The 26879-nt window shown below is 39.6% G+C and overlaps 1 protein-coding gene and 1 non-coding gene across 4 annotated transcripts in view; one reads left to right on the forward strand and one right to left on the reverse strand.

The window, feature by feature from the left end:
• The window catches only part of PIP5K1B (phosphatidylinositol-4-phosphate 5-kinase type 1 beta), a 305964-nt gene that overhangs the window by 204214 nt on the left and 74871 nt on the right, over positions 1 to 26879 (forward strand). For all 3 annotated transcript variants that reach the window (XM_055294401.2, XM_063609935.1, XM_063609936.1), the window contains 5 exons: positions 7862 to 8073; positions 9807 to 9890; positions 10009 to 10057; positions 13646 to 13730; positions 25198 to 25353. In XM_055294401.2, coding sequence (XP_055150376.1) covers positions 7862 to 8073; positions 9807 to 9890; positions 10009 to 10057; positions 13646 to 13730; positions 25198 to 25353 — 586 coding nt within the window. The remainder of the gene's footprint in view (positions 1 to 7861; positions 8074 to 9806; positions 9891 to 10008; positions 10058 to 13645; positions 13731 to 25197; positions 25354 to 26879) is intronic.
• LOC129490967 (U6 spliceosomal RNA) lies at positions 26195 to 26301 on the reverse strand. Its single transcript, XR_008660417.1, has one exon. It is a non-coding gene; the product is annotated as a U6 spliceosomal RNA (small nuclear RNA).

The following is a 26879-nucleotide window of genomic DNA, read 5'->3' on the forward strand; positions in this document are numbered from 1 at the left end:
TCAATAAAATATGTATCGAATGGGTTGATTTCCATAAGAACCCCTATGACAAGGGAGCAGAGGACAGGAAAGCTAAGAAGGCCTTGAGATGTGTTCCATCTTAGGGCCAGCACCAAGCATTCTTGAATGATTCAAGAGCCTTCACAGTTGACCAAGCCTGTGACATGCTGTTCTTTCAAAGGCTTCCTAAAGAAAAATGTGATAGTCTTACTAGACTCAAAGCTCAGCTTAATTTATAGCAAAACAACCTTGCCTTTTATCTGCCATTTAGCTGTATGCCTACTAAACAGTAAATCAAAAGAATCTCTATAAATATCAGCTTGATTTTTGCCCTTGACACAGTGTATATAAAATACCTATGGTGTGGGTAGGTTTGAAAGCACTGTAGGCTTTTATCTTTATTTTTCTGACAACACAGAGCACATAATCACAGTAAATGTTTTTAGTGCCAAAAATTTGTTCATGGGCATTGTAATCATGACGCACAGGTATCAAGTTCTTATATTTAAGATACAGGGTGTAGTGTTTTACATTCTTTCCTGCTGAATATTTTGGTTTTCACTTACTTATACGTGTGGAAAGCAATATAACAAATATTCATTCCTACTGTGTTCAGAGCACACAGCAAAATGCACTAAGTCAAACGGGTCTTTGTTGAGAAATGAAGTCTTGTGTGTATGATACAAAGAATATAGATGTAACCTGAGGTAGAATTTTATATGACAGAGGGACACTAATAAGGTGCTTGGGTCTTCAGGGGGGAGACATATCCCAATAGTTTGTTGAAATCATTAGTAAATTTGCATGGAGTGGGGACAGGCTTTGAAAAAACAGTAGGATTTGAAAAGATGGTAAGGACCATCTAGAAGAAACGACATGAGCAGAAGCATCAGAGTTTACATCTTCAGAGCACATTCAGGAGTAAAGAGCTCCAGTTAGACTAGCCTGGCAAATGTCTCCAGGCAGGCATTAAGTAACAAAAAGACACTGGCTGGGGCCATATTAGTGAGGACCTTCTATGTCAAATTGAAGCACTGGCACCAAGCAGTGGTGAGAGACTGAAGGCTTTGAGTAAGGATGTGATGTGACCTGGTCAAGCACAGATGTCAGGAATGGATTCATGAGGAAAGAATGGGAAACTGGGCCAGGTGTGGTGGCTCACGCCTGTAATCCCAGCACTTTGGGAGGCCGAGGCAGGTGGATCACGTGAGGTCAGGAGTTCAAGACCAGCCTGACCAACATGGAGAAACCTCATCTCTATTAAAAATACAAAATTAACCGGTCCTGGCGGCACATGCCTGTAATCCCAGCTACTCGGGAGGCTGAGGCAGGAACATTGCTTGAACCCGGGAAGCAGAGGTTGCAGTGAGCCGAGGACATGCCATTGCACTCCAGCCTGGGCAGCAGGAGCAAAATTCCATCTCAAAAAAAAAACAAAAAAAATGGGAAACTGAAATTAATTTGTTATCATTAGAGAGAAGGAACGTTTTGATAATAGAAGCTGCAGGATTGGGTGACTCAGTGAAGGAAAACGAGCCATGAAGTATGAAATCACATTAGAATGATTTCAAATAAAAGAGGGAAGTGAGGAAAGAGAACTGCTTTGGAGTGAGATAAGAATTTAGGGTTGTAGCATGGCCATGTGTAGGCATTTAGATGGTCATGGTGGCTCACGCCTGTGATCCCAGCACTTTAGGAGGCCGAGGTGGTTGGATCGCTTGAGCCCAGGAGTTCAAGACCAGCCTGGGCAGCAAGGCAAAACCCCATCTCCACAAAAAATTAGTCAGGTGTGGTGGCATGTGCCTGTAGTTCCAGCCACTCGGGAGGCTGAGATGAGAGGATCACTTGAGCCCAAAAGGTCAAGGCTGCAGTGAGTCATGTTTGTACCACTGCCTCCAGCCTGGGTGAGGGAGTGAGACCCTCTTTCAAAAAAATATTTTTTTAATTTAAAAAAGAAGTTTAGAGATGTTCTGAAGGAAATATATTGGGCTGCAGCTTAAGAATGAAGTCAGATTAAATGCAACAATTTAGGAATTTTCTGTAGAAAGACGGTAATTGGAATCTACCTTTAAGAAGATCTCAAATCTATCCACTTCTCCCTCGAGCTCCCCAGCTGCCCCTACTCATTCAAATATTACCGTCTCTTACCTGGACTGTTGAAATAACCCCCAGTCGAAAGTAGGTACTTCCTGTTGGATCTTCCCACAGCTCTCTGATTTTTCCCTCCAGGCCTTATTACAATGTGTCATTCGGGCTTGTTTAATATTGAGTATGGAATAGTTATCTGTTGTATTTATCTCTGAAGATCCATCAACTTCCACAGTGCGTGGCACTCAGACATTTTTTTTTTCCAACAAAAGAGTCAATGAATGTAAGTACTAGAAAGTGGAGAAAAGAGTTAGAGAGCTTTGGTGAACATCTTCAGGACACAGGAAGAAAAAGTGGAAAAGCCAAATAGACAAAGAACCAAGAGAAGCCAGGGCACAATAGCTAAGAGAGAGGGGAGATTCAAGGTGGGGTGCTCATAGGGATTGATTCTGCAGGTGGAGGAATAACATGAATAGCTGACATTAACTGAGTGCTTGTTGTGTGCCTAAGACTTGGCACGGATTAACTCAGTTAATCTTCACAATAACTTTGGTAGGAATTATTTGGTAGGAATCCCTATTATAGAGATAATACAGGTGAGAATAGATACCAGAAATGTTAAATACTTTGCCCAAAAACAAGCAAGTGGGGGAGCCATGAGTCAAACCAGGCCATCTGCTTCCAGAGCAAAGAGACTTAACCAGCCTGCAGCCACACCAGCCCCTGCTAGCAGTGAGACAGAAGATAGTTTACAGTGTGGTGTGGTGTTAAAGATGTAAAAGCAAAGGAGGACCAGCTGCTCTTTGTAGCCTTTAGTCATAAAGAGAGGATGGCAATGCCTATGATTCTGAGTTAGGATGTTTCCACATTAGGTCCCCAAATCTACAAAAGTTACAAGAGCACTCATGCATCGCCAGTCATGAAAACCTGAGGAATATGCTCTCATTTCAAGAACAGGTAGTTTTTTTATCGTGTCTTCAGGGTACGCTATCAGCTGCTTTGACATTGAGTTTTTTACTACATTCCAATGTTGTTATTGACTTAAATTAGTCCTTGAGAGAGAAGGAAGAAAGAATCTGACTTTGGCAATAAAAAGCCTTGCAGTATTCCAACTTGCTTTCAGTTTTAAATAGTGCTGTGAATCATTCCTGTTTCCTTTTTTTACAAGTGGGGAAGTAAAGTCCTGCCAGAGCTAGACGGAAAGGCACCTGTATTTGCACTGTAACCTGAGTTTTAAAGAGTAAATGCACAGGTACAGAATACACTAGCAACAGCAAGTTCAGGCAGACATTCTGGAAATGTGCACCTGAATGATGAACTGGACCAACTGGTGTCTGTCATGTTGCAGAATGTCGCTAACTCTTAAAGCTCACACATGTTAAGTTGTTGGCAGATTTATCAATTCTTTTAATTAAAGGACTGGGATGATATGAGTAACGGAACTATTTTGTTCCTAATTGATGCAAATCTTAAAAATACGTGACTAAAATCTGTTCCCAGAGTTTCTCGTTACAGAAGCCTTTTAATTTGTTTTAAAATATATGCATATACATTTCTCTTTTTGTTCCTTCAGATTTCTTAATCGATGGTGATTTTTCCCAACCCAAACTCTAACTGCAGTGGCCGGCTTTCCACATATGGGGTTAGAATTTCTTTTTTTAAGCCTTCCACACTGAAAGTAGGGGTCTTGGCCTCACGAGGACAACTCAGCACCCTTCCCAGATGCTGGCGATCCAACAGAAGAGTACAGAGGAGATGAAGCTCTTTTTAATATTTTTTATCACTTTTTCAAAAGTTAATTCTCTCTTGGAATTTATTCTTAAAAAAAAAAAAAATTGGACCCCTTACTGGATCAGGATAGTGTCTTACTTTATCCAATAGTTCAGTTTGGACCACACAGCCTGACTTTGTCTCACCTGTAAAACTGCACAGTTCTCTTAGGCCTGTTCATGGGCCGGGAGAAAAGACTGCAAATACAAAACACATGGTTCAGGTAGAATATTGCAGGAAAAATGTAAGAAAAAGTATTTCATTTTTTAAAAAAACTTCTTAACAATTAATTCATGAATGCTTTGCTGAGGAAAATGCTTTGCAGAGATTGAATATTGCATAACAATATAAGAAAAGCTTTTTTTTTTTTAAAAAAAGGTTTTTAACAAGCAGAATTAATTCATGGATACTCTGCAGAGGAAAATCATGGTGTCAGGAATGTTTTTAAGCTTGGCCACTGCTAACTTGAGTAAATGATTCTGGGTGCCTTTTGGGAACATCCACAGTGTTGTCAGAGTCTTCTTAGGACCTGCTTTTGAAGCCAGCTTACTGCTTTGGAGGATGCTTTGGGCTGTGCAGGGCAGAAGACTGTGTTTTTGCGAATTGAAAATTCCTGGCCAGGCACAGTGGCTCACGCCTGTGATCCCAGCACTTTGGGAGGCTGAGGCGGGCAGATCACGAGGTCGGGAGATTGAGACCATCCTGGCTAACATGGTGAAACACCGTCTCTACTAAAAATACAAAAAATTAGCCGGGCATGGTGGCGGGCGCCTGTAGTCCCAGCTACTCGGGAGGCTGAGGCAGGAGAATGGTATGAACCCAGGAGGTGGAGCTTGCAGTGAGCCAAGATCGCACCACTGCACTCCAGCCTGGGCGACAGATCAAGACTCCATCTCAATAAAATAAATAAATAAATAAATAAATAAATAAATAAAAAGAAAGAAAAAGACAAAAGAAAATTCCTGTGTTGTCAGCCATCCAGGCCATACCCCTTGGTATCTACAAACCTAGAGCTTCTGAAGGATTTGGGATTTGCCAAAATGACACTGGTAAGCAAGCCAGCAATACAGTTCTATTTTTGTTGGCTAATTTAGTGACATTTGTTTTCAGAAGTGTAATTCTTTTTTTTTTTTTTTTTTTATTTGAGACAGAGTCTCGCTCTGTCACCCAGGCTGGAGTGCAGTGGCGCAGTCTCGGCTCACTGCAAGCTCCGCCTCCCGGGTTCACGCCATTCTCCTGCCTCAGCCTCTCCGAGTAGCTGGGACTACAGGCGCCCGCCACCACGCCCGGCTAATTTTTTGTATTTTTAGTAGAGAGGGGGTTTCATCGTGGTCTCGATCTCCTGACCTCGTGATCTGCCCGCCTTGGCCTCCCAAAGTGCTGGGATTACAAGCCTGAGCCACCGCGCCCGGCCCCCAGAAGTGTAATTCTAGGAATGTTTACTTCAAGCTGACACCTGTTGTCTCTTGAGCTAGTGTGAGGGATGAGTCACCATGAATTATAATCATAGTGATAAGAGCTAGCAATTAATGAAGCAGTTTATGCTAGACTCTTTTCTAAGCACTTGACTTGCGTTGCCACATTTAATTTTTACAAGCACCCTATATGATAGGTAATATTGTCAGCATTTTACAGATGAGGAAACTGAGACACAAGGAGATGATGTGACCTGCCTGAGGTCACAGAGTGCATGCTCTTCATCCCTCATCCCCCATGTCCTTGTCCAAGTCTCTCTGAGAAAGGAAGTGCTAGCACTGATAAATATGAGTAGGGAAGTTAGCATCTGCAAATGGTCATTCATTGTGAAGAGTTGTTGAAGCTGTCTAGGGGGGTACTGTTCCCAAGCCATCATTTCAGTATGGTTGAGAATTAGAAAGGTTAAGGCCCTTCTACCACTTGTTTCTGTCTGAAGAAAACATCCAATATCTGTTAGTGTTTCCTTTTAAGAGTCTGGCCCTTGGTGCTCCTGATGTAAACAGTCTTTCTTTCTCCCATGGTCTGTGCTACTGTATGGTGCGGTGAGGCACTGGTAACACCTCCACGGAGAACCAGCCATAGGGTCTGGTACTCAAGCATTGGATCAGTGGTAAAAAGGATTTCCTCTCACCCCTGCCTTCGTCCTCCAGCTTGACATCACTCCTCCTTCCATTAGGAAGGCTGGTTCCACATTGTTATCAGACCACTCTTAGATCACTTGGGTTAGGAAATCCCACAGCCCAATCCTCTTAAGTGATAAGATTCTACTCTCAGCTCCTGCCTCTCTTCTGAACGTGACTTTTTGAAAGATGAAGCGTGAACCCTCTGGAATAATTGATACCCATTTGCAGCCCACTCTCAGTTCTCGTTGATGGCAAAGATGCCTGTAATACAGAATAACCTATTTCTTGAAGGCCATATGCCATAGTTCACAAAGCCTTTTCCCAGGTGGCATCCATGAAGCGGCAGCGACAGGTAACTGAATCTCCAGGCCTGATCCCCTCTTTACTATATCATAAATATCAAAAGGCAGTTGGGCTGAACAAGAACAAGAAGCATAAGAAATTCTGGATTATTTTATCCCTAAACAATTATCTATAGGCTATGATCCTTCAGGGTGTTTCCTAGCTAAAGTATAGCAACAGCTTCTCATGTTGGTTCAGAGACAGCTGTTCTGACAACCAGGGTTGTCTTACTTTTCTGATTAGCTTTGTGTGAGAAATACCAGGTATTAAGAAGTCTGTTGTAGGGGAGAATCATACACAAACTAGTAGAAAAAGAACTATATCATAGAGGAAAACACTCAGTTTGCAGGCATTCTTCCTGAACACTGCTCTTCCGCCTGAAAAGGTCCTGAGTGTCAAAGCCCCACCCATACCCTGAAGCCATCTCAACCTTGCCTCCTGTCATTTTCTTTTCAGAGCATTGCCGTCTCTTTTGTCTGGCTGCTTCCAACTATTTTTAATTCCCTTGCCTCCCCACTGTCTGCTGAGTGGATAATTAAACATGAAGTACTATGCTTTGTTGAGATTATGTTTTTAAAGGACTTGCTACAGGGAACTGAACGGCACCTTCGAAAGACAGACTTTGAGGGCTGGGTGCGGTGGCTCACACCTGTACTCCCAGCACTTTGGGAGGCCAAGGCAGGCAGATAATGGGGTCATGAGTTCGAGACCAGCCTGGCCAACATGGCGAAACCCCGTCTCTACTAAAAATACAAAAATTAGCTGGGTATGTTGGCGGGCACCTGTAATCCCAGCTACTCGGGAGGCTAAAGCAGGAGAATCGTCTGAACCCAGGAGGCAGAGGTTGCAGTGAGCTGAGATTGCGCCAGTGCACTCCAGCCTGGGCGACAGGGCGAGACTCTGTCTCAAAAATAAAAAAATTAAAAAAAGAGGTTTTGAGAAGACCACTAACTTCCAACAAGTTTATGAGAACAGAATTCAGACAAAGACACATTCTAGCTCCGTCTTCATGCTGAGGAAGGTACAAGCGTACAAACTTACAAGCTTGTAGAGACTATCGCTTGTTGGTTTCTCTGCTCTACTGCTTAAGAGTGTGGACACTGGAGTTGACTGCTTGGGTCTCTGTCACTTATGTGCTGTGTGATATTGAGAAGATTACCTTATCTCTCTGTGCCTCCAGTTTTTCATCTGTAAAATAGAGACGGTAGTAGTACCTAGTTTATAGAGTTGTTGAGATTGAATGCAAATGAGCTTCGTAGCACTGGCACATGGAAAGTACTCAATCCGTGCTATTAGTGAAACTTTCATGGAGGGCTGAGAAAACATGTGCTTGTTTCAGATTTACCTAAAATTCCCATCTTGGAGCCATTGTGATAATCCTTCCTGCATGTGGCCTAATAATAACCTCAAGTGTTTTTATTTTGATTCTTCATCTCTCAGCCACCCCGCTGGGAGGAATAACAGAAGCTGTGTGTCTGTATATCTAGAGCTCTCTGATAATGAGTAGATGAGACGAACAGGCCTTTGGGTTGACTGGCTTCCTGGTTGTTTTTCTCATTCAGGTGCTGGAAAGCTTCAAGATCATGGACTATAGCCTTCTGTTGGGAATTCATTTCCTGGACCATTCCCTCAAAGAGAAAGAGGAAGAGACCTCACAAAATGTGCCTGATGCTAAGCGGCCTGGGATGCAGAAGGTTCTCTACTCAACAGCTATGGAATCTATCCAGGGTCCAGGGAAATCTGGAGATGGGATAATCACAGAGAACCCAGACACGTAAGTGCAGCCACACACCCACCCACCCTCTTGACTGTGGCAGCCCACGTCACTGGGTAATTATAGATAGTCACATTCACCTTAGGGTGGGACCCTAGGAATTAATTTCTACTTGGTGCTAAAATGGGTTAAACTGGTCTCCATTTCTGTTCATCTAAAGATAACTAGATGAGTGGCAATATCTCCAGTTATTACGCCTTCACCCACTTGGTTTCTTTTTTCAAATGCCTCCATTTTTTTTTTAACAATGGCTGAAAATGTTTTTGTCCCCATTAACTACATATTCAAAACATTCACTACAAGAGGAAGGAATAAACTTTGAATTTGAATAAACATGTTTTGTTTTATTTTTATTTTTTTGAGACAGTCTCACTCTGTCACCCAGGCTGGAGGGCAGTGGTGCCATCTCAGTTCACTGCAACCTCCACCTCCCGGGTTCAAGCGATTCTCTTGCCTCAGCCTCCATAGTAGCTGGAATTACAAACATGCACCACTACACGTGGCTAATTTTTGTATTTTTAGTAGAGATGGAGTTTCACCATGTTGCCCAGGCTGGTCTCAAACTCCTGGCCTCATGTGATCCACCTGCCTTGGCTTCCCAAAGTGCTGGGATTATAGGTATGAGCCACTGCGCCCAGCCTAAAGATGTTTTAAGCAAATACACAATAAGAATGATGTTCGCAATTCGGAGCTTTTTATCTGCCTAAGGGGACTCGGTTATTCTAGTCCTGCACCCTGGCGGATGTCTCTCGTCTCAGCCAGATGTGATAGTAACTACAGGATTAATCTGCATGTGTAAAATGCATATTGACTAACAGAAACAATTGCAACCAAAGTAAGTTACTGAAATGGCAGACTGCCTCAGGTATGTGTACTAGCTGAGCAAGGAGACTGAAAGAAAGAAATCATTTTCCAAGGCCATAAGTGCCTGCCTTCTAGAATTCTCCAACGATGACTAAACCGTGGGCATATTTCACTTCTGTAAAGGAAATTAACACAGATTAAATATTTTTTCAAAAGTTCTTTCTTGCAAATCAATCTAACTGTCCAATAATCAGTTAAATTATCCTATATCAGTATGGTGAAATACAATAAGGCTATTAAAAACCATATTAGCATTGAATATAAGGAAATGTTTATCATTTAGCAAGTAAAAAAAATCAGATTATAAAACATGATAAATATTACCCTTTCTCGACTAATAAATACATACACACACACACACACACACACATACTAGAAAAGTGTACCAGATATTAAGTAGTTATCTTTGCATCCTAGGAATAACTGTTTAGTTATATTTTTTCTTTGTGTTTTTCTGTATTTTATTTTTAAAAGTAAATATACATTACTCTTTTGATCAGAAAAAAAGTATTGCATTTTTTAAAAGGAATATTTTATAATGGTCTAAAAATTCTTGCTCATAGTTTTAAAGTAGGAATAAGTTTTAAATTGGTTTCTTCCCATCCAACTCTTCACAGTTAGCAGCTATGATATTATTCTCCTTTGTAGGGAAGTATTAATACATCATTCTGGATTCCCAGGATGACCTTAACTGATGGCCAAAAAACAAAAACAAAAAGGAATAAACAAAAAAAAAGATGAATGGGAGATGGCCCAGAATTCTTAAAAATTGTCAATTTTTATTTTCAGTCTATGTATTAGAAATGATTTTTTAACTTCCTATTCTTATAATATGTAATCAAATATTTTCTCTTTTGCTCTGTCAACAGAATGGGAGGCATTCCAGCTAAAAGCCATAGGGGAGAAAAACTACTTTTATTTATGGGCATTATTGACATTTTGCAATCATATAGGTAAGAAGTTTGAGGAGTGGTCTTTTATTATTTCAAAATCAATATACAAAAGGTTCTGAAAAATCACCAAATGAGAATGATTTTACATTCTCATTTTAATTTTTCCATTTATATCTAGGTTAATGAAGAAGTTAGAACATTCCTGGAAAGCTCTTGTTTATGATGGGGTAAGTGACTTATTTTCCTTATTACACTGTATATATTTCTGCTTTCTCAGAGACTTCAGAGTATGTACAGGAAACTGTTGCTAGACTCTAAGAGGAAATGAAATAACGGTCTTTATGAACTCAGAATCTTAGGCTAGTAGATCAGTTCAAATCTAAGAATAAGGACGACATAAATTTGAATAGCTCTTTAAATATATGACATCCAGCCTAGCGGCCAGAAAAATAAAATGATATCTGTGTCTATGTGAAATGCAAAGGACCTAACTTTGAGAGAGGTCTTTTTTCGTAGGGATGATCAGTAGGGCAGTTGAAATGAAGTTCTCACACAACCAAGCTACAGTAAGTGTGAGCCCTGACTCTGATGGTGAACAGCCTGGATTTGAACTCCGCATTCACTGCTGAACTAGCCATGTGACCAGGCACAGTGCTGGTTATTTGGCATCTTACCCTTGTTTCTCACCTGTACCAAGGGGATAGTAATGACACCTGCCTGTTGTAAACATGGGACAAAATAATGCATTTCAGTGTTCAACACAATGCCTAACAAATACACAGAAAGTGAAAACTTTTTAATTGGTATGGATTTCTACATCAACATTTATACATGCTGGCTGCCTGAGGATGTCTTTTTTTTTTTTTTTTTTTTTTTTTGAGATGGAGTCTTGCTCTGTCACCCAGGCTGGAGTGCAGTGCTACAGTCTCGGCTCGCTGCAGCCTCTGCCTCCCAAGGTCAAACAATTCTCTTGCCTCAGCCTCCCGAGTAGTTGGGACTACAGGCACGTGCCACGATGCCTGGCTAATTTTTGTATTTTTAGTAGAGACAGGGTTTCGCCCTGTTGGCCAGGCTGGTCTCAAACTTCTGACCTCAGGTGATCCACCTGCCTCGGCCTCCCAAAGTGCAGGGATTACAGGTATGAGCCGCTGCACCCAGCCAAGAATGTCTTAATTGATGTAACTGAAGAAAAAAATCAGTTAACAAAGAGCAGTTTCTCCCGTCTTTCTCTCTCCTTCTTTCTCCCGTTCTGTCTCTCTCTCTGTCTCTGTCTCTGTCTCACACACACACACACACACACACACACACACACACACACGCAGTCCCATCTAGACATTAGATTTCTACTTCCTGCTACTAATAACATTTATTGGCCTAAGTTAATAACTTGAAGTAGCCATTCCAAAGAATATTTTGGTCAAGGATTTGGTCACACATCTCCTTTTAAGATGTTAGCAGATACTTTCTTTTGAAAGAGAATAAATTATAGATGATATTCTTCTTCTTTCTTGAAAAGGAGCACATAATTTCTCAGTTCTGTGGAAGACTGTTAATAACCTTTCAGCATGAAAGATCTACATTTTGTCCGCCGGCTAAGGACTGACTTCAGTCGTATGCACTTTTAAACAACAGGTTCACACATTTATTTCCAAGAATTAACCTCTAAGCTGGGTGTAGGGGCATGTGCTGGTAGTCCTGACTACTCAAGAGACTGGGGCAGGACGATCACTTGAGCCCAGGAGTTCAAGTCCAGTCTTGAATATAGCAAGACCCTGTCTCTAAAAGAAAATTTTTTAATTAAAAAAAAAAAAAAATTAACCTCAATCTTACTGAGATCAAAAATTTCTCCTATGAAAGGTCAATATGGTAGGTTAATTTTATGTTTCCTTCCAGCTGAGAAAGGAAGGAACTGCATGCATAGTACCTTGAACATTGAAGGGGAGAGAGTGAATACCCTCATTCCATTCCCCTCCTGTTTTCTGAGACCATTTCAGTTTCCTGTTACCAGATGGATCTGAATCGTCTAGTCTTGTACCAACCAGGTACATCTAAGGGCCCCCCATCTTTGTATATTTAAAACCCAACATTTTGGGGGGAGACCAAAGTGGGCGGATCACTTGAGGTCAGGAGTTCAAGACCAGCCTGGCCAACATGGTGAAACCCTGTCTTTACTAAAAATACAAAAATTAGCCAGACGTGGTGGCACATGCCTGTAATCCCATCTATTCGGGAGGCTGAGGCAGGAGAATCGCTTGGACCCAGGAGGTAGACGTTGCAGTGAGCCAAGATCGTGCTACTGCACTCCAGCCTGGGCGACAGAGCAAGGCTTCATCTCATAAATAAACAAACAAACAAATAAATAAATAAATAATAAATAAATAAATAAATAATACCTATCATCTGTTTTTCTTTTTTTTTAATGAAAATTTCTGTGCTGGTTATATATCATGAACCTATTTTTGTTTGTTTTCAGACGTGGCTGTTACTTAAACAATGTTTATTCATGCCAAAGCGAACAACAATTTAACTTCTCTTTATAGGCAAGGTCTGAACCTTGATCCTCTATGGATACCCCTCAGGCTCTTGCCTTCTGCTTATATTTCTAAATTACTGCCTTGTTGGAAGAATGTGTCCACTTCAGGCAGATACTGCGAGGATACCAGAAAGAGTACATTTTAAAAGATGTAGCAGGGCCCGGTGCAGTGGCTCACGCCTATAATCCCAGCATTTTGGGAGGCCGAGGAGGGCAGATCACTTGAGGTCAGGAGTTTGAGACCAGCCTGGCCAACATGGTCAAAACCCCCCTACTAAATATACAAAAATTAGCCGAGTGTGGTGGTGGGTGCCTGTTATCCCAGCTACTGATGATGCTGACGCAGGAGAATCAGTTGAATCTGGGAGGCAGAGGTTGCAGTTAGCCGAGATCCGCCACTGGACTCCAGCCTGGCGACAGAACAAGACTCTGTCTCACAAAAAAAAAAGAAAGAAAGAAATTTCTCTATTGGAATCCATAAGCCTGAATTCAAAATGAAGCATTATAGAAGCTAATTTACTATGTCTACAAATGTACAGCTTGGATACATGATTTGGATAAATGATTACTAAATAAACATAGAAAAGTAGCTCCTTCATCCATCCCCTTTCCTGGATTTGTAATCAAATGACCCTTCAGCCCTAAAGACTCCTGCCAAGCATGAGAGAAGAATGGAGTTAACAATTTAATTCAATCCAACTCTATGCAATCAGCAGATAATTCAGTGCAAAGGAGTCATCTGTTAGCCTTGTCTCCTAGGAATCCTCCTAGCATCTCCTCACCTTGCTGTTGGGAGATGAAACCAGAACTTTTTTTAACTTAAACGTCAGTGTCACTCTTACATTAGGATAGTTTTGTTTATGTCTTCAATTTTTGTTCATGATTAAGGGAGTTACCCTTCATTCCAGATGACACTTGATGCACTGATTGCCTGTATGTAAAAAAATAACTTTAAAACTCCTCCTGGGACACAATGTTATGAATAAGGGCAGCTGTTTTGATTTATGTAGCACAGTTTTTTTTTTTTTTTTTTTTTGCTGACTCTCCCCTGCTCAGTTTGGTCTTGAGTGTCTAGAATCTTTGTTCCGATTGAGTCTGTGCCCTCCTCCCTCAGCCCCAGACTCCTGGGCACCGCGGGACACGGGGCATTCCTGTTTTCTATCTCTGGGCCACCTTTGGTTAAGAATGTTGGCTAACAGAGAACCAATTGCATGGATCTCTTTTCTGACTTGAGATGAACATTAAGAGGTGACCCTGTGATCCTGTGTTTTTGTCTTTTCAGGACACTGTTTCCGTTCATAGACCAAGCTTTTACGCAGACAGATTTCTCAAGTTCATGAATTCCAGAGTTTTCAAGAAAATTCAAGGTAAGATTCTTATGAAATTTTTTTTTACTTTTAGCAGCTAATTTCATTATGTATTTTTGCAAGATTTTTATTGGAAGAACTAATGTATTTCTCTCCCTGCAGCAGTAATCACTTAGTAATTATGATTAAGTATCCCAGTCAGGTGTTTATTGATGCCATAATCATTAGAGTCCTGCTTAGTGGTGAAAAAATTTAGAAGGCATCTAAATGTCCAACCATGTAACATATTGGTTAAATATATTATGATACAGTCAAATAATGGAATAGTATGCACCCAATAAAAATGATGTGTTAGCACATTTAGTTTGCTAAATATAGATGTATTTACCTTATACGTAGTTATCAGTCTGTATACCTTAAATGCACAGCAGAATTGTAAGGGAATATACAAAACAGCAGTTATTCTCATAGGACATTCTCTAGAATAGATCATATGTTAGGCCACAAAACAAGTCTCAATACATTTTAAATGATTGAAATCATGCAAAGTATCTTTTCAGATCACAGTGGAATGAACCAATAAACACTGAAAACTGAAAACTTCACAAGTATTTGAAAATTAAACCATGCACTCTTAAACTAGCAATGAGTTAAAGAAGAAATTACAAGGAAATTAGAAAAACCTCAGAGATGAATGAAAAGGAAAACAAACATACGAAAACTTTATGGGATGCTGTGAAGGCAGTGCTCAGAGGAAAATTTATGGATGTAAACTCTTACCTTTAAAAAAAAAAAAAAAAAAAAAGAGACCGGGCATGGTAATCCTAGCACTTTGGGAGGCTGAGGTGGGCAGATCACTTGAGGTCAGGGGTTCAAGACCAACCTGGCCAATATGGTAAAACCCCATCTCTACTAAAAATACAAAAATTAGCCAGATGTGGTGGTGTGCACCTGTAATCATAACTACTTAGGAGGCTGAGGCAGGAGAATCGCTTGAACCCAGGAGGCAGAGGTTGCAGTGAGCCAAGATCATGCCACTGTACTGCAACCTGGGCAACAGAGTGAGACTGCACCTCAAAAAAAAAAAAAAAATGAAAAAAGAAAGATCTCAAATCTATACCCTAACTTTAAACCTTGAGTAACTAGAAACAGAAGAGCAAACTAAACCCAAAGCTAACAGTGCTTATTCCAGATCAAGGGAGTATGTGGGCTCTTATTTTCCTTTATATTGATATTTATTAAATTTTCTACAATGAATATGTCATATCTGTGGGAAGTTTTTAAGATATGTGAAAGGAGAAAATAACCCTGTATATAGTTATTTTATCATTTTGCTATTCTGTGGTCCAATTTCATAAACTAAAACATGATAATTTAGCCATATACAACTGAAAAAGCAGAATGTTCATGTTTTATATTTAAACAAGACAAATTTTCCTGGTAATATTTATTGGAGATTTTTTAATTAATGAAAGTCAAACATTTGCAATATAAACATTTTGGAAAATACAAGAAGATGAAAAAAATGAAAATTCTTGAAATGCCACAACCCAGAGATATCCACTGCTAATATTTTGATGTACTTTCTACCAATGTTTATTTCTATGCTTTATGTATTTATATTAAAATTATAGCATAATGGTACACAATTTTAGGTATAGTCCTCTTTTTTCACATAACATTATAACATGAATAGTTTATAATGTTATATTTTTCATATCGTTGTATATTCTACAAGGCACCATTTGAAGTTGCAACAGATTAAAATTGTATGAGTGTGACGTAATCTATTTTTTTTTTTGCCAAAATCTGTTTAAACATTCTTTCAGTATTGGGCATTTACATTGTTTCTCCTTTTTCTATTTCTTACTAGTTTATGAACATAATTTCAGATAAACGTTGTGTCCAAATTTAGGATTATTTCTTTAGAATGGATTCCAAGAAAGGGGTACTAGGGCAGTAAAATGCACGTAACTGCACAGAGAGATTTGCCACAGAAGTCTCCCATGAGAGCCTGTATTCTACCAGCCCTTAGCCAGCATTGTGGTTTTTAAATTTTGCCACTCTGATAAGTAAAAAATGTTATCTGATTGTTTTATTTTGCATTTCTTAAGTACTGGTAAGGTTCAACCCTTATTCATGTTTATTAGCCATTTGTAGTTCCTTTGAGAACTGAGCTTTGTAACATTTGACCATTTATATTGGGTGTTTGTTATTTTTCCAAATTATTAATATCAATTCCATGTATTAAAGATACTAATCCCTTTTTTAACCTTATTTCACTCTAAGGGAAACTTTCTTCCACATTTGACTCTCTCAATGGTGTCTTAAAATTGCTGTCAAATTGACATCACCATAAATTATTTGCCCAAGGCTTCTTTGGCCTAGAATAGACTATAAGTTAGTGTTTATTGAGACTGCAAGCCTACATGAATACCAGCTTGTGGTTCCAATTTTTTTTTTTTTTTTTTTTTTGAGTCAGGGTCTCACTCTGTCACCCAGGGTGGAGTGCAGTGGCGCGATTTCGGCTCACTGCAACCTCTGTCTCCTGGATTTAAGCGGTTCTTCTGCCTCAGCCTCCTGAGTAGCTGGGATTACAAGCATGCACTACCACACCCAGCTGGTTTTTGCTTTTAGTAAAGATGGGGTTTCGTCATGTTGGCCAGGCTGTCTTGAACTCCTAGCCTCAAGCAACCCACCCACCTCAGCCTCCCAAAGTGCTGGGATTACAGGCTTAAGCCACCGCGCCCTGCTGTGGTTCCAATTTTTAAGAAAGATTTTTTCAACTTTCTTAGCCCTGTGCCAAGGTTGGAAAAACATGGGTTTCACTGCAGCCCCTGGTGCGTTTTGGAGGATCTAGCCCTTTAATGTTCTAGCTTTGGTGAGCCTCCCTTAGGAGACTCCCCATCTTGGGAGGTTTTTCTTTCTTAGGGGCATATAAATTAATGGTACAATCAACGGCATCTTCAATTTCATAAAATATGGCATGTGTCACAGATTTTTCTAGTTTGGATAGTTTATCAGGTTTTTAATGGAACAAGTTTTTTAACGCATGGGTAATCAAATCTGTTGACATTTTCTTATTTTGATTTTATTATCTATTTTTTAATAATAGCTTTATTGAGATATAATTAAGATGTGTATGCTTCACCCTTTTAAAGTGTACAGGCTTATGATTCTTGATTTATTCACAGTTATGCAATCATCACCATTTTCTAATTTTTCAAATTTATGTATTTATTTATTTTGAGATGGAGTCTCACTCTGTCGCCCAGGTTGGAGTGCAATGGCGCAATCTTGGCTTACTGTAACCTCCGCCTCCTGGGTTCAAGTGATTCTCCTTTCTTAGCCTCCCAAATAGCTGGGATTACAGGCATGAGCCACCACACCCAGCTAATTTTTGTATTTTTAGTAGAGATGGGGTTTCACCACGTTGGCCAGGCTGGTCTTGAACTGCTGACCTGAGGTGATCCACCCACCTCAGCCTTCCAAAGTGTTCAGATACAGGCATGAGCCACCATGCCCAGCGATTTTCTAATTTTAGAACATTTTCATTACCCCAAAAAGAAACCCCATACCCATTAGCAGTCACTCCCCATTCCGTCCTCTTCCCAGCCCCTGGCAACTACTGATTTACTTTCTGTCTCTATGGTTTTGCCTATTCTGGCATTTCATATAAATCATATAATGTGAACTTTTCTGTTTGGCTTTTTGCACTTAAAAGAATATTTTTGGGGTTTATCTGTAGCATTGTAATTTATTCTTTTTATTGCAGAATATTCCATTATATTGATATACCATAGTTTGTTTATTCATCAGTTGATAGATATTTGGAATGTTTCCATTTTGGCCATTATGAATAGTGCTGTTACGACCATTCATGGACAAGGTTTTGTATGGGCATATATTTTCATTTCTTCTGAATATATACCTAGAAGTGGAACTGCTGGGTCAGATGGTAACTCTCTGATAACATTTTGAGGAACTGTCAAACTCCTTTCCAAAGCAGCTGTGTCATTTTACAATCCCACCAGCAACATATACGGGTTCCAGTTTCTCTACGTCCTCACTGACATATGTCATTGCCTGTCTTTTTTTCTTTCGGCCATCCTGGTAGGCATGAAGTAGTATCTCACTGTAGTTTTGATTTGCATTTCTCTAATGACTAATGATATTAAACATCTTGTATGTGCTTATTGGCAATTATATCTTCTTTGGAGAAATGCTCACTCAAACCCTTTGCCCATTTTTAGTTGAGTTGTCTTTTTGTTATTGAGTTGTAAGAGTTCTTTGTATATTCTGGACACAAGTCCGTTATCAGATATATGATTTGCAAATATTTTCTTCCATTCTGTGGGCTGTCTTTTTACTTTTTTGGTAGTGTCTTTTGAAGCACAAAATTTTTTAATTTTAATGTCCAATTTTTTTCCTTTTGTTGCTGGTACCTTTGGTGTGATCTAAGAAAGCATTGCCTAACCCAAGGTCATGAAGATTACTCTCGTGTTTTCTTCGAAGAGTTTTATAGTCTTAGCTCTTACATTTAGTTTTGTGATTCATTCTGATTTAACTTTTTTGTATATGATATGAGGTAGAGTCTATCTTCATTCTTTTGCATGTGGGATAGCCAGTTGTTTCACCACCATTTGTTGAAAAGCCTATTCTTTCCCCCTATTGAATTATCTTGGCACTCTTATTGAAAATCATCATGACAGAACATAAACCAGACCAAAAAAAGAAAAGAAAGTCGATTGACCACAAGTATAAGGATTTACTTCTTGACTGTCACATCTGTTCCATTGATCAATATGCCTACCCTCATACCAGTACCATACTATCCTGATTACTTCTGGTTTGTATTGTTAAGTTTCCTAATCAAGAAGTATGAGTCTTTCAACTACTCCTTTTCATACTGTTTTGGCTATTCTGGGTTCCTTGTATGTCCCTATGAATTTTTATAATCAGTTTGTTAATTTCTGGGGGGAAAAAGGTAGCTGGTAGTTTGATAAAGATTGTGTTGAATTTGGGGAGTGTTGCCATCTTATATCTTACATCCCATAAATGTGGGATTCTTTTTAGTTAAGCCTGGACTTCACCATTGAATAATCAGATAAATGTTCACCCATATTTTTCTTTTACCTTTTCTAGATTGTTGTTTATGTTTTTTTTTTTTCTTTAATCTATGTTGTATTCATTTTGGTGTATGAAGTGAGGGAGATCTAACCTTGTTTTATCCCAGGTAGTTAACTATTGTCCTAATACCACTTATTGAATAAGATATTTCACTTCAAAGCACAGTCAGGTACTTTATCACTTTTGTTTAGTGTGTAGATAGTAGTGATAATGTTTATAGTCCTGCTACAGTGGGAAAGGTGATTCCTATCTACTTTTCTTACTTTATGTTTTCTAACATTTATCATGACCTATAATGACCTATAGTTTAGGTCCTATGCTATAGGTTTTACTTACTTAATGCCTATCTCCTTTATTTAAATGTTAGCTAGCTGGGCACGGTGGCTCACGCCTGTAATCCCAAGACTTTGGGAGGCCGAGGTGTGCGGATCACGAGGTCAGGAGTTTGAGACCAGCCTGACCAATGTGGTGAAACCCCATCTCTACTAAAAATACAAAAATTAGCCGGACGTGGTGGCACATGCCTGTAATCCCAGCTACTTGGGAGGCTGAGGCAGGAGAATCGCTTGAACCCGGGAGGCAGAGGTTGCAGTGAGCTGAGATTGTGCCACTACACTCCAGCCTGGGTGACAGAGCAAGACTCTATCTAAAAAAAAAAAAAAAAAGAAAGAAAGAAAAAAAGTAAGCTGACTGCTGTATCCGCAGCACTTAGTGAAGCCGTGTGGGTTTGGAGGGTGCACATATTGTAATTTTTATTTGTTGAATGGATGAAGATACCATGTATACTGGGTCCGATTTTCTCCTTAAGGTCCAGGACAGATCCCTGTAGAGAATACCTCCACTACAGGTAATTTTAACCATTCACTCCCTCTTCTGGCTCCACACCTCATCCTTCCATCTGCTCATTCTCATATATCATAGAAACAAACCTCCTCAACACTCCATCTCTCTTCAGTTCCTGGTGTATCTTTTTCCTCCTTCACCATCACCCTATTGGAGATGAGAGTTGGATGTACTTGCTGTCTCACTTTTTTTATTTCTTGTCACTATTCAGTGTTCTCCAGTGGCTTTTGATCCCACCACTCTACGAAAATGTTATTTTTGAGGGAATCAACAATCATTGCTCAAGCCATTGAACAACTTTCAGGTTTTTTTGTTTTTTGTTTTTTTGAGGTGAAGTCTCACTCTGTTCCCCAGGCTGGAGTACAGTGACACTGTCTCAGCTCACTGCAACCTCTGCCTCCCAGGTTCAAGTGATTCTCCTGCCTCAGCCTCCGGAGTAGCTGGGACCACAGGCATGCGCCACCACACCCAGCTAATGTTTATATTTTTAGTAGAGACAGGGTTTCACCATGTTGGCCAGGCTGGTCTCGAACTCCTGACCTCAAGTGATCCACCCACCTTGGCCTCCCAAAGTGCTGGGATTACAGGTGTGAGCCACCGCACTCAGCCTCTTTCAGTCTTCTTAAAACTCTGCAGCATGTGAGACCACTGATAGCAGTTCTCTGTAAAATACTCTCTTCACTTGTCTTTCGTAACTCAGGACTTCCCTGGTTGCCTTCCAGCCTCTCTTCTCCCCCTTGGTATCCTTTGGAAGCTTTTCATCCCTGCTCACTCTTATTGTGGTTGTTCCTCAGGGTCCAGGCTCTGACTTGGCCTCTTCTTATACAGCACTCTGGGTAATTCCCCGTTCTCCCAAGGGTTCAGTTACCATCTGTGTACTTGCAACTTACTCCCCACACTTCTAGCAATTCCCCTTGCCTGTGCACTCCCCAAACTTAAGCATCCACTGGATTCCAGAAGCTCGGCATGCCCAAAATTGAATTTAGCCACTTACCACCCCAGAGTCTGCCTCTCTACCTGGGTCCACGTCTTATGGAAGGCCACCACAATCCACCCAATTACCCAGCCAGAATGCTGGCGTCATCCCTTGACCCCTTCCTTCTGCTCACCACCCACGTGCGGTTACTCAGCAACACCTATCAGTCCTCACTCTGCAGTATCAGGAGTGCAGCCCCTTCTCTCATAGTACCTCTCCTGATTCAGCCACTGGGTTTCTTGGTTTGAAGGTTTTATTATTATTATTTTTTTGCATAAAGTTGTGGCCCCAAACAGGTCTCTTTGCCTCCCATCATGTACCCATTCAATCCAATTTCCCCCCCACACACACACACTGCAGCTAGAGGAATCAGTTTAAAATATAAATCTGCTCTTGCTGATTTCTGTTAAAACCCTTCCATGTTAATAATGATAATAATAATGCTAAAGGAAATAAACGTCCATGGATTCCCTGGTGCACAAAGTCGTTAACTTTCACTTAGCACATTTCCTGGCACACAGTAGACACTCAATGGTTATTTGATGAATAATGCAATGAATGAATGGAATTTTTATCTAACACCACCATTTCAAAGGGTAATTAAATTACTAGAAAAGTAGACACTTGAAAACACAACTTTAAGATGTTTCATCAACCATGGTTAATTCAAAGCCCTTAATGCCTAAAGGCATATACTCCCCTCCCACCAAGAAAATAGTACCTGGTCTTCAAGTCTCTTTTTTGAAGTCAGTGTTTTTTAACCTTTTTAAATCCCTTCATCCCACCCACAAGTGAGTAATGCTGCCAGTGTAATAATGTCTACAAAATCCTGTAATATTTCCTGGAAATATTAGTCACCATTATATTGAAACTTCACTGAAATTCTCCGTACGAATAATTTGTCTAAAGTACTAAAGCTTAGTTTCTTGAATAGAATATGAGTTAAATTAATTTGTTAAAGAAAATTAACTGTTCTAAAATTTCAGAACAATAACGCATTCATGAACAAACTCTCGTGCACCTATTATGTATCTAGCACTACACTAAGCACTGATGATATAGAAAGCTTTTTAAATATTGATTAGTTCCTCCCTCAATAATTTAATAGTCTGTTTTGAGCCAGAGATTGAAACATGTGACAGATCTATAATGAAACAATTGCTAATATTTCTGCATATGCTACTATGGGTACGCGGAGAGAAATAAGAGAAAAAAAGACCATTTCTTCCAAAAGAGAGCTCAGAGAAAAAGATATTTCAACTAAATCCTGAAAATGTAACCCAGAGTTCATTAAGAAGAGAGACAGGAAGGGCATCTCAAGGAGAAAGAACAGCATGTGCAAAGGCCTAAGGGCAGAATGAACATGGTAGGTTCCAATATGGCAGAAGGGTGAGCTGAAAAGTGAACATGGAGGCAGTTGAGTGGCAGGATGCGAGGCTGGAAATGGGCACAGGATACCTACCGCCAGCCATGGTGGAGCCAAAGACAAACCCAGGCGTTTCTGCCACACAAAAGGAAGCAGCCAGCCACCCAAACCAGCTCTCAATGTTACCCAGTCAAAAGAGATCCTGAGAATTAAATTTCTGCAAAATCCAAGCTCTTATCTGCTGAGTGAGATCATTCCTTTAAGGAAGAAACTCAGCACTTGAGACAAAAGTGAACTCTTTGTTGTGGTGCTATGTGGTCTTGGCAGAGGTTTGTTTTCCGGTCTTCTCTGCTCTTCGTTGTATGTGATGCTGATAAAGAACAAAGAGTTACTTCTTTTTCCAGTCTTTTGGCCCCACTCCATGAAATGCCGTGAGTATAGCTCTCCTGAGTATTTTTTCCTCATTACACGGCTCTCACCCTGATCGCATTTCCTTGGTACTGCCGAAAACCTTTTGATCATAGCTGTTTCTTCGTTTAGAGAAATAACATTGACCTAAGAACTATGATGTAGAAAAGCAGTTCTCAAACCTTTTGGTCTCAGGGCCACATTACACCCTTAAAAATTATTGAGGACACCAAAGAGCTTTTATTTATGTGGGTGATAGCTATTTATATTTCCGATATTAAAAGTTAAAATCGGGAAAAATTTAAAAATATTTATTAATTCTTACCAGTTAACAAAAAATTGCATGTTAACATCAGTCAATTTTTAACATAAGTAATTACAAAATATAATTATATTTTCCACCAATAATTTAGTGAGAAAAGTGGAATTGTTTCACCTTTTTTTTTGAAATCCTTAACGTCTGGCTTAATAGAAGATAAGTTGGAGTCTCACATCTGCTTCTGAATTCAATATGTGGTGACATCACAGATCAGACATCACAGATCATGTAACATCTAGAAAACTCTACACATGTGAGAGAATGAAAGTGAAAAAGGCAAATAGTGTCTTATGATGATGATGAAAATAATTTTAACATCACAGATCTTCTGAAAGGGTCTCAGAGACCCCTTAGTTTCCAACCCACATCTGAGATCCTCTGATTTAGAAGTTTTAAAATACAGCTGGGCACAGTGGCTCATGTCTGTAATCCTAGCACTTTGGGAGGCCAAGGCAGGCAGATCCCCTGAGGTCAGGAGTTCGAAACCAGCCTGACCAACATGGAGAAACTCCGTCTCTACTAAAAATACAAAATTAGCCAGGTATGGTGGCGCATGCCTGTAATCCCAGCTACTCAGGCGGCTGAGGCAGGAGAATTGCTTGAACCCGGGAGGTAGAGGTTGCAGTGAGCCGAGATTGCACGATTGCTCTCCAGCCTGGGCAACAAGAGCAAAACTCTGTCTCAAAAAAAAAAAAAAAAAAAAAAAAAGAAGAAGAAGTTTTAAAATACTATATTGAAAGACAGGAGTTTATTAAAGGTCTATAAAAGTTAGCAGATAGAGATGATAGGTTCATAGGTGTAGCAACCACCATGGCACATGTATACCTGTGTAACAAACCTGCACGTTTAGCACGTGTATCCCAGAACTTAAAAATAAAATAAAATAAATAAATAAAAGTTAGCAGATAGAATGTTAAGGCAGAGGCCAGTGTGACAATAATGGCTTCTTCCTTGTAAAACAAGTGTAACCACTGTTTGAGAGAGTGGAGGATTAAGGTAAACATAACTTATTTTTTAAACATTCAAAAATTTCTTCCCCTCAAAGAAAAACAAGTTCAAGGTTTATCTTTTTCTCCCCTCAGTTTAACCAGAAAACAGAATGCTAAAGAGCTAGAAAATGAACCACCTAGAAAGCAACTTAAGAAGAAAAGAAAGACACCTGAGATTCATGCTTGCTAGTTCTGTGACCTTGGGCAAACCACAATCTTTCTATTCTCAGTTTCTGGACCTAAAAAAGGGCCTTCCTCTTCCTCATGCATGTGGATGGTTTGAGATATGCAATGTGAATGTTGGATTCCAGACTCTAAAGCCCTCCACGAATGTTATTTATTAGGATGATGATATTATTATGATTCTAAGACTGCTCGAGGGACAAATAAACCTTCCTTCTCTTTAAGTGGAGAGATTGTCCTCCATTCTTCTCTCATTTGTGTGTCCCAAAATCCTAATCCAATTAAGTTCTTGCAAGCAGCCTCTGGGAAGGCCCCAGATGAGCTGTGTAATCTAAGCTCCGAGATTCCCAAGGCGAAACACAATTACTCTAATGCATTTGCTATCAGGCTACCCCTTTATGCAAACCTCTAAAGGAGGAGAGACACTGCCAAAAACATATTCAGGGGAAAGCATAAACAGGCCTCAACTTCCCTCTCCCCCTCCCTCGAAGGAAATTCTCTAGCAATATTAAGCCAAGAAGAATTATTGCAGCAAATAGTGAATGTAATTAAGGATGGCCTGGCTGCTGCTTAAGCAGCTTCCATGGACGTGTCCTCCGTGAAGTCCCAGGCTTCAGCAAGCATGATTGATGGTAAAGTACATTTTCATTAGTTCAGGTTCCCAATACACTTCTGACGTTGTAGACTGCTGTTTAGACAAAGATTGGAAGTGAATTATACGTCTGACATAAAACCATGACCTAGAAAAGACCTAAAGGGTAGGAAATGTCAGTGGAAAGTCACAGAAAGAAAAAAACAACTAGAAGTAACCTGGCTAAATTGGGCAACATGAGTATAAGATCAAACATTGGCATGTTTAGAAATTCCCAGTCCCAAGTTAATAAAACCAGGGTCGTGAGAATTCTCTATACTTTACCATCTGTGCTTATCAACTCACCCATCCTCCTCCCAGCACTAGAAAAACATTGTTTGGAGTGGGGGGAATGATTCTTTAGCAATAAAACATTTGAATTTTACCTCAAGTAAGACTTTATTGCTTTATTGCAAAATCTGGAGAGAAATTTTAACTTTTAATTTGCTTTAGGATATTCTGATTTAAGTCAAGTCATTTTGGACAAATAATATAGCCAATTTGTCGTATTCATGAGATGAAACAAGTTCATCTCCCTTTCCGTATATATAAAATAAGCCTCTTGTCTTCTATTCAAATAATAACTAAAATGTTAATAAATAATAAAATATTCACTTTTAAATAACATAGTAATATGATTTTACAGTAAATATCTGTATTTGTCCTTTTCCTTTCTGTCTAGCTTTGAAGGCCTCACCGTCTAAGAAACGGTGCAATTCAATCGCCGCCCTAAAGGCCACTTCACAGGAGATTGTGTCCTCAATTAGCCAGGAATGGAAGGATGAGAAGCGAGATTTGCTGACTGAAGGACAAAGTTTTAGCAGCCTTGATGAAGAAGGTAAAGATATGTAACTTTTTAAAAAAGACAAACGTTCTTGTGATTTATTTATACAAGTAAATTTGCAGAAGAAAAATTTAAAAATACCTGCTCTAAGAAATAAAATATATTATTTAAGTTTTTAAAGGATAGCTACAGTGGCCAGGCGCAGTGGCTCACGCCTGTAATCCCAACACTTTGGGAGGCCGAGGTGGGTGGGTCACTTGAGGTCAGGAGTTCGAAACCAGCCTGGCCAACATGGCAAAACCCTGTCTCCACTGAAAATACAAAAAATTAGCCAGGCATGGTAGCGGGCGCCTATAATCCCAGCTATTCAGGAAGCTGAGGCATGAGAATCACTTGAACCTGGGAGGCAGAGGCTGCAGGGAGCTGAGATTGCACCATTGCATTCCAGCCTGGGCAACAGAGCAAGACTCTGTCCCAAATAAATAAATAAATAAATAAATAAATAAATAGGATAGCTACAGTAAGATGCAGTGTTCATGCAAATTTTAACTACCACATAAGAAATACAATTTGTGGTTTATGATAAAAATTGGACAATACTAATTCAAAAAGAAAAATGTCTGCTTCCACTACCTGATGGTAACAAATACTAACATTTTGTTGCTTTTACTTCTAGACCTTATTCTGTGCATGTACACATACACATATGCACAAGTACACAAGCACACACATACACTCAATGTAACAATAAGTTGTCTCTTCATTTAGGTCTTCTTTAATGATTTTTTTTTTGGTACCCACTGGTAATACTTGGGAGGTACTACATGTTCTTTACTTTGAAAGCTTCATAACCACGAGCAGGTACCAAGAGAAGGGAAGAAAAGAGGCAGAAAGGAAAAATATGGAACGTTTCACAAATTTGCATGTCATCCCTGCACAGGGGCCATGCTAATCTTCTCTGTATCATTCCAATTTTAGTATATGTGCTGCCAAAGTGAGCGCTTTAATGAATTTAAATAAAGTTTTATAATATTTTTCTTGTGTGGCTTGTATATATACCTTTCGTTAGATTTATTTCTTAGATACATGCAGGGATATTGATATACATTTTTTTCTGGATTTGTAAAAATAGTACCTTTTTTAAGAGTTGCGTTTTCTGGCCATTTGTTGCTATTGCATTGACTTCACATCCTTTTTGTCTTTTTTTCTTTCTTACTTGCTGGCTAGGACTTCTTGTACAATGATGAGTAGAAGTGGTGATTGTAGACAGCTTTGCCTTGTCCTGATTTTAAAGGGAGTACTTCTAATGTTTCACTGTTGAAAAAGAAGTTTGCTGTATTTGATACCCATAATCAAGTCAAGGAAATTCCTTTTTTTATTCCTACTTTGCTAAAAGTTTTTTTTTTATTATTAATCAGGAAGGAGTACTGAATTTTATCAAATACTTTTCTCTATCTGCCAAGTTAATCATTTGTTTTTTCCCTTCTAATCAAATATGGGAGAATGACATTTTAGATTCTTCTATTAGTATATTCTTTGGAGAATCTCAGCATTTCCTGAAAATGTCTTCTACTTTCTAC

The sequence above is a fragment of the Symphalangus syndactylus genome, chromosome 9 (genome assembly GCF_028878055.3).
Source record: "Symphalangus syndactylus isolate Jambi chromosome 9, NHGRI_mSymSyn1-v2.1_pri, whole genome shotgun sequence".
Lineage (NCBI taxonomy): Eukaryota > Metazoa > Chordata > Mammalia > Primates > Hylobatidae > Symphalangus > Symphalangus syndactylus.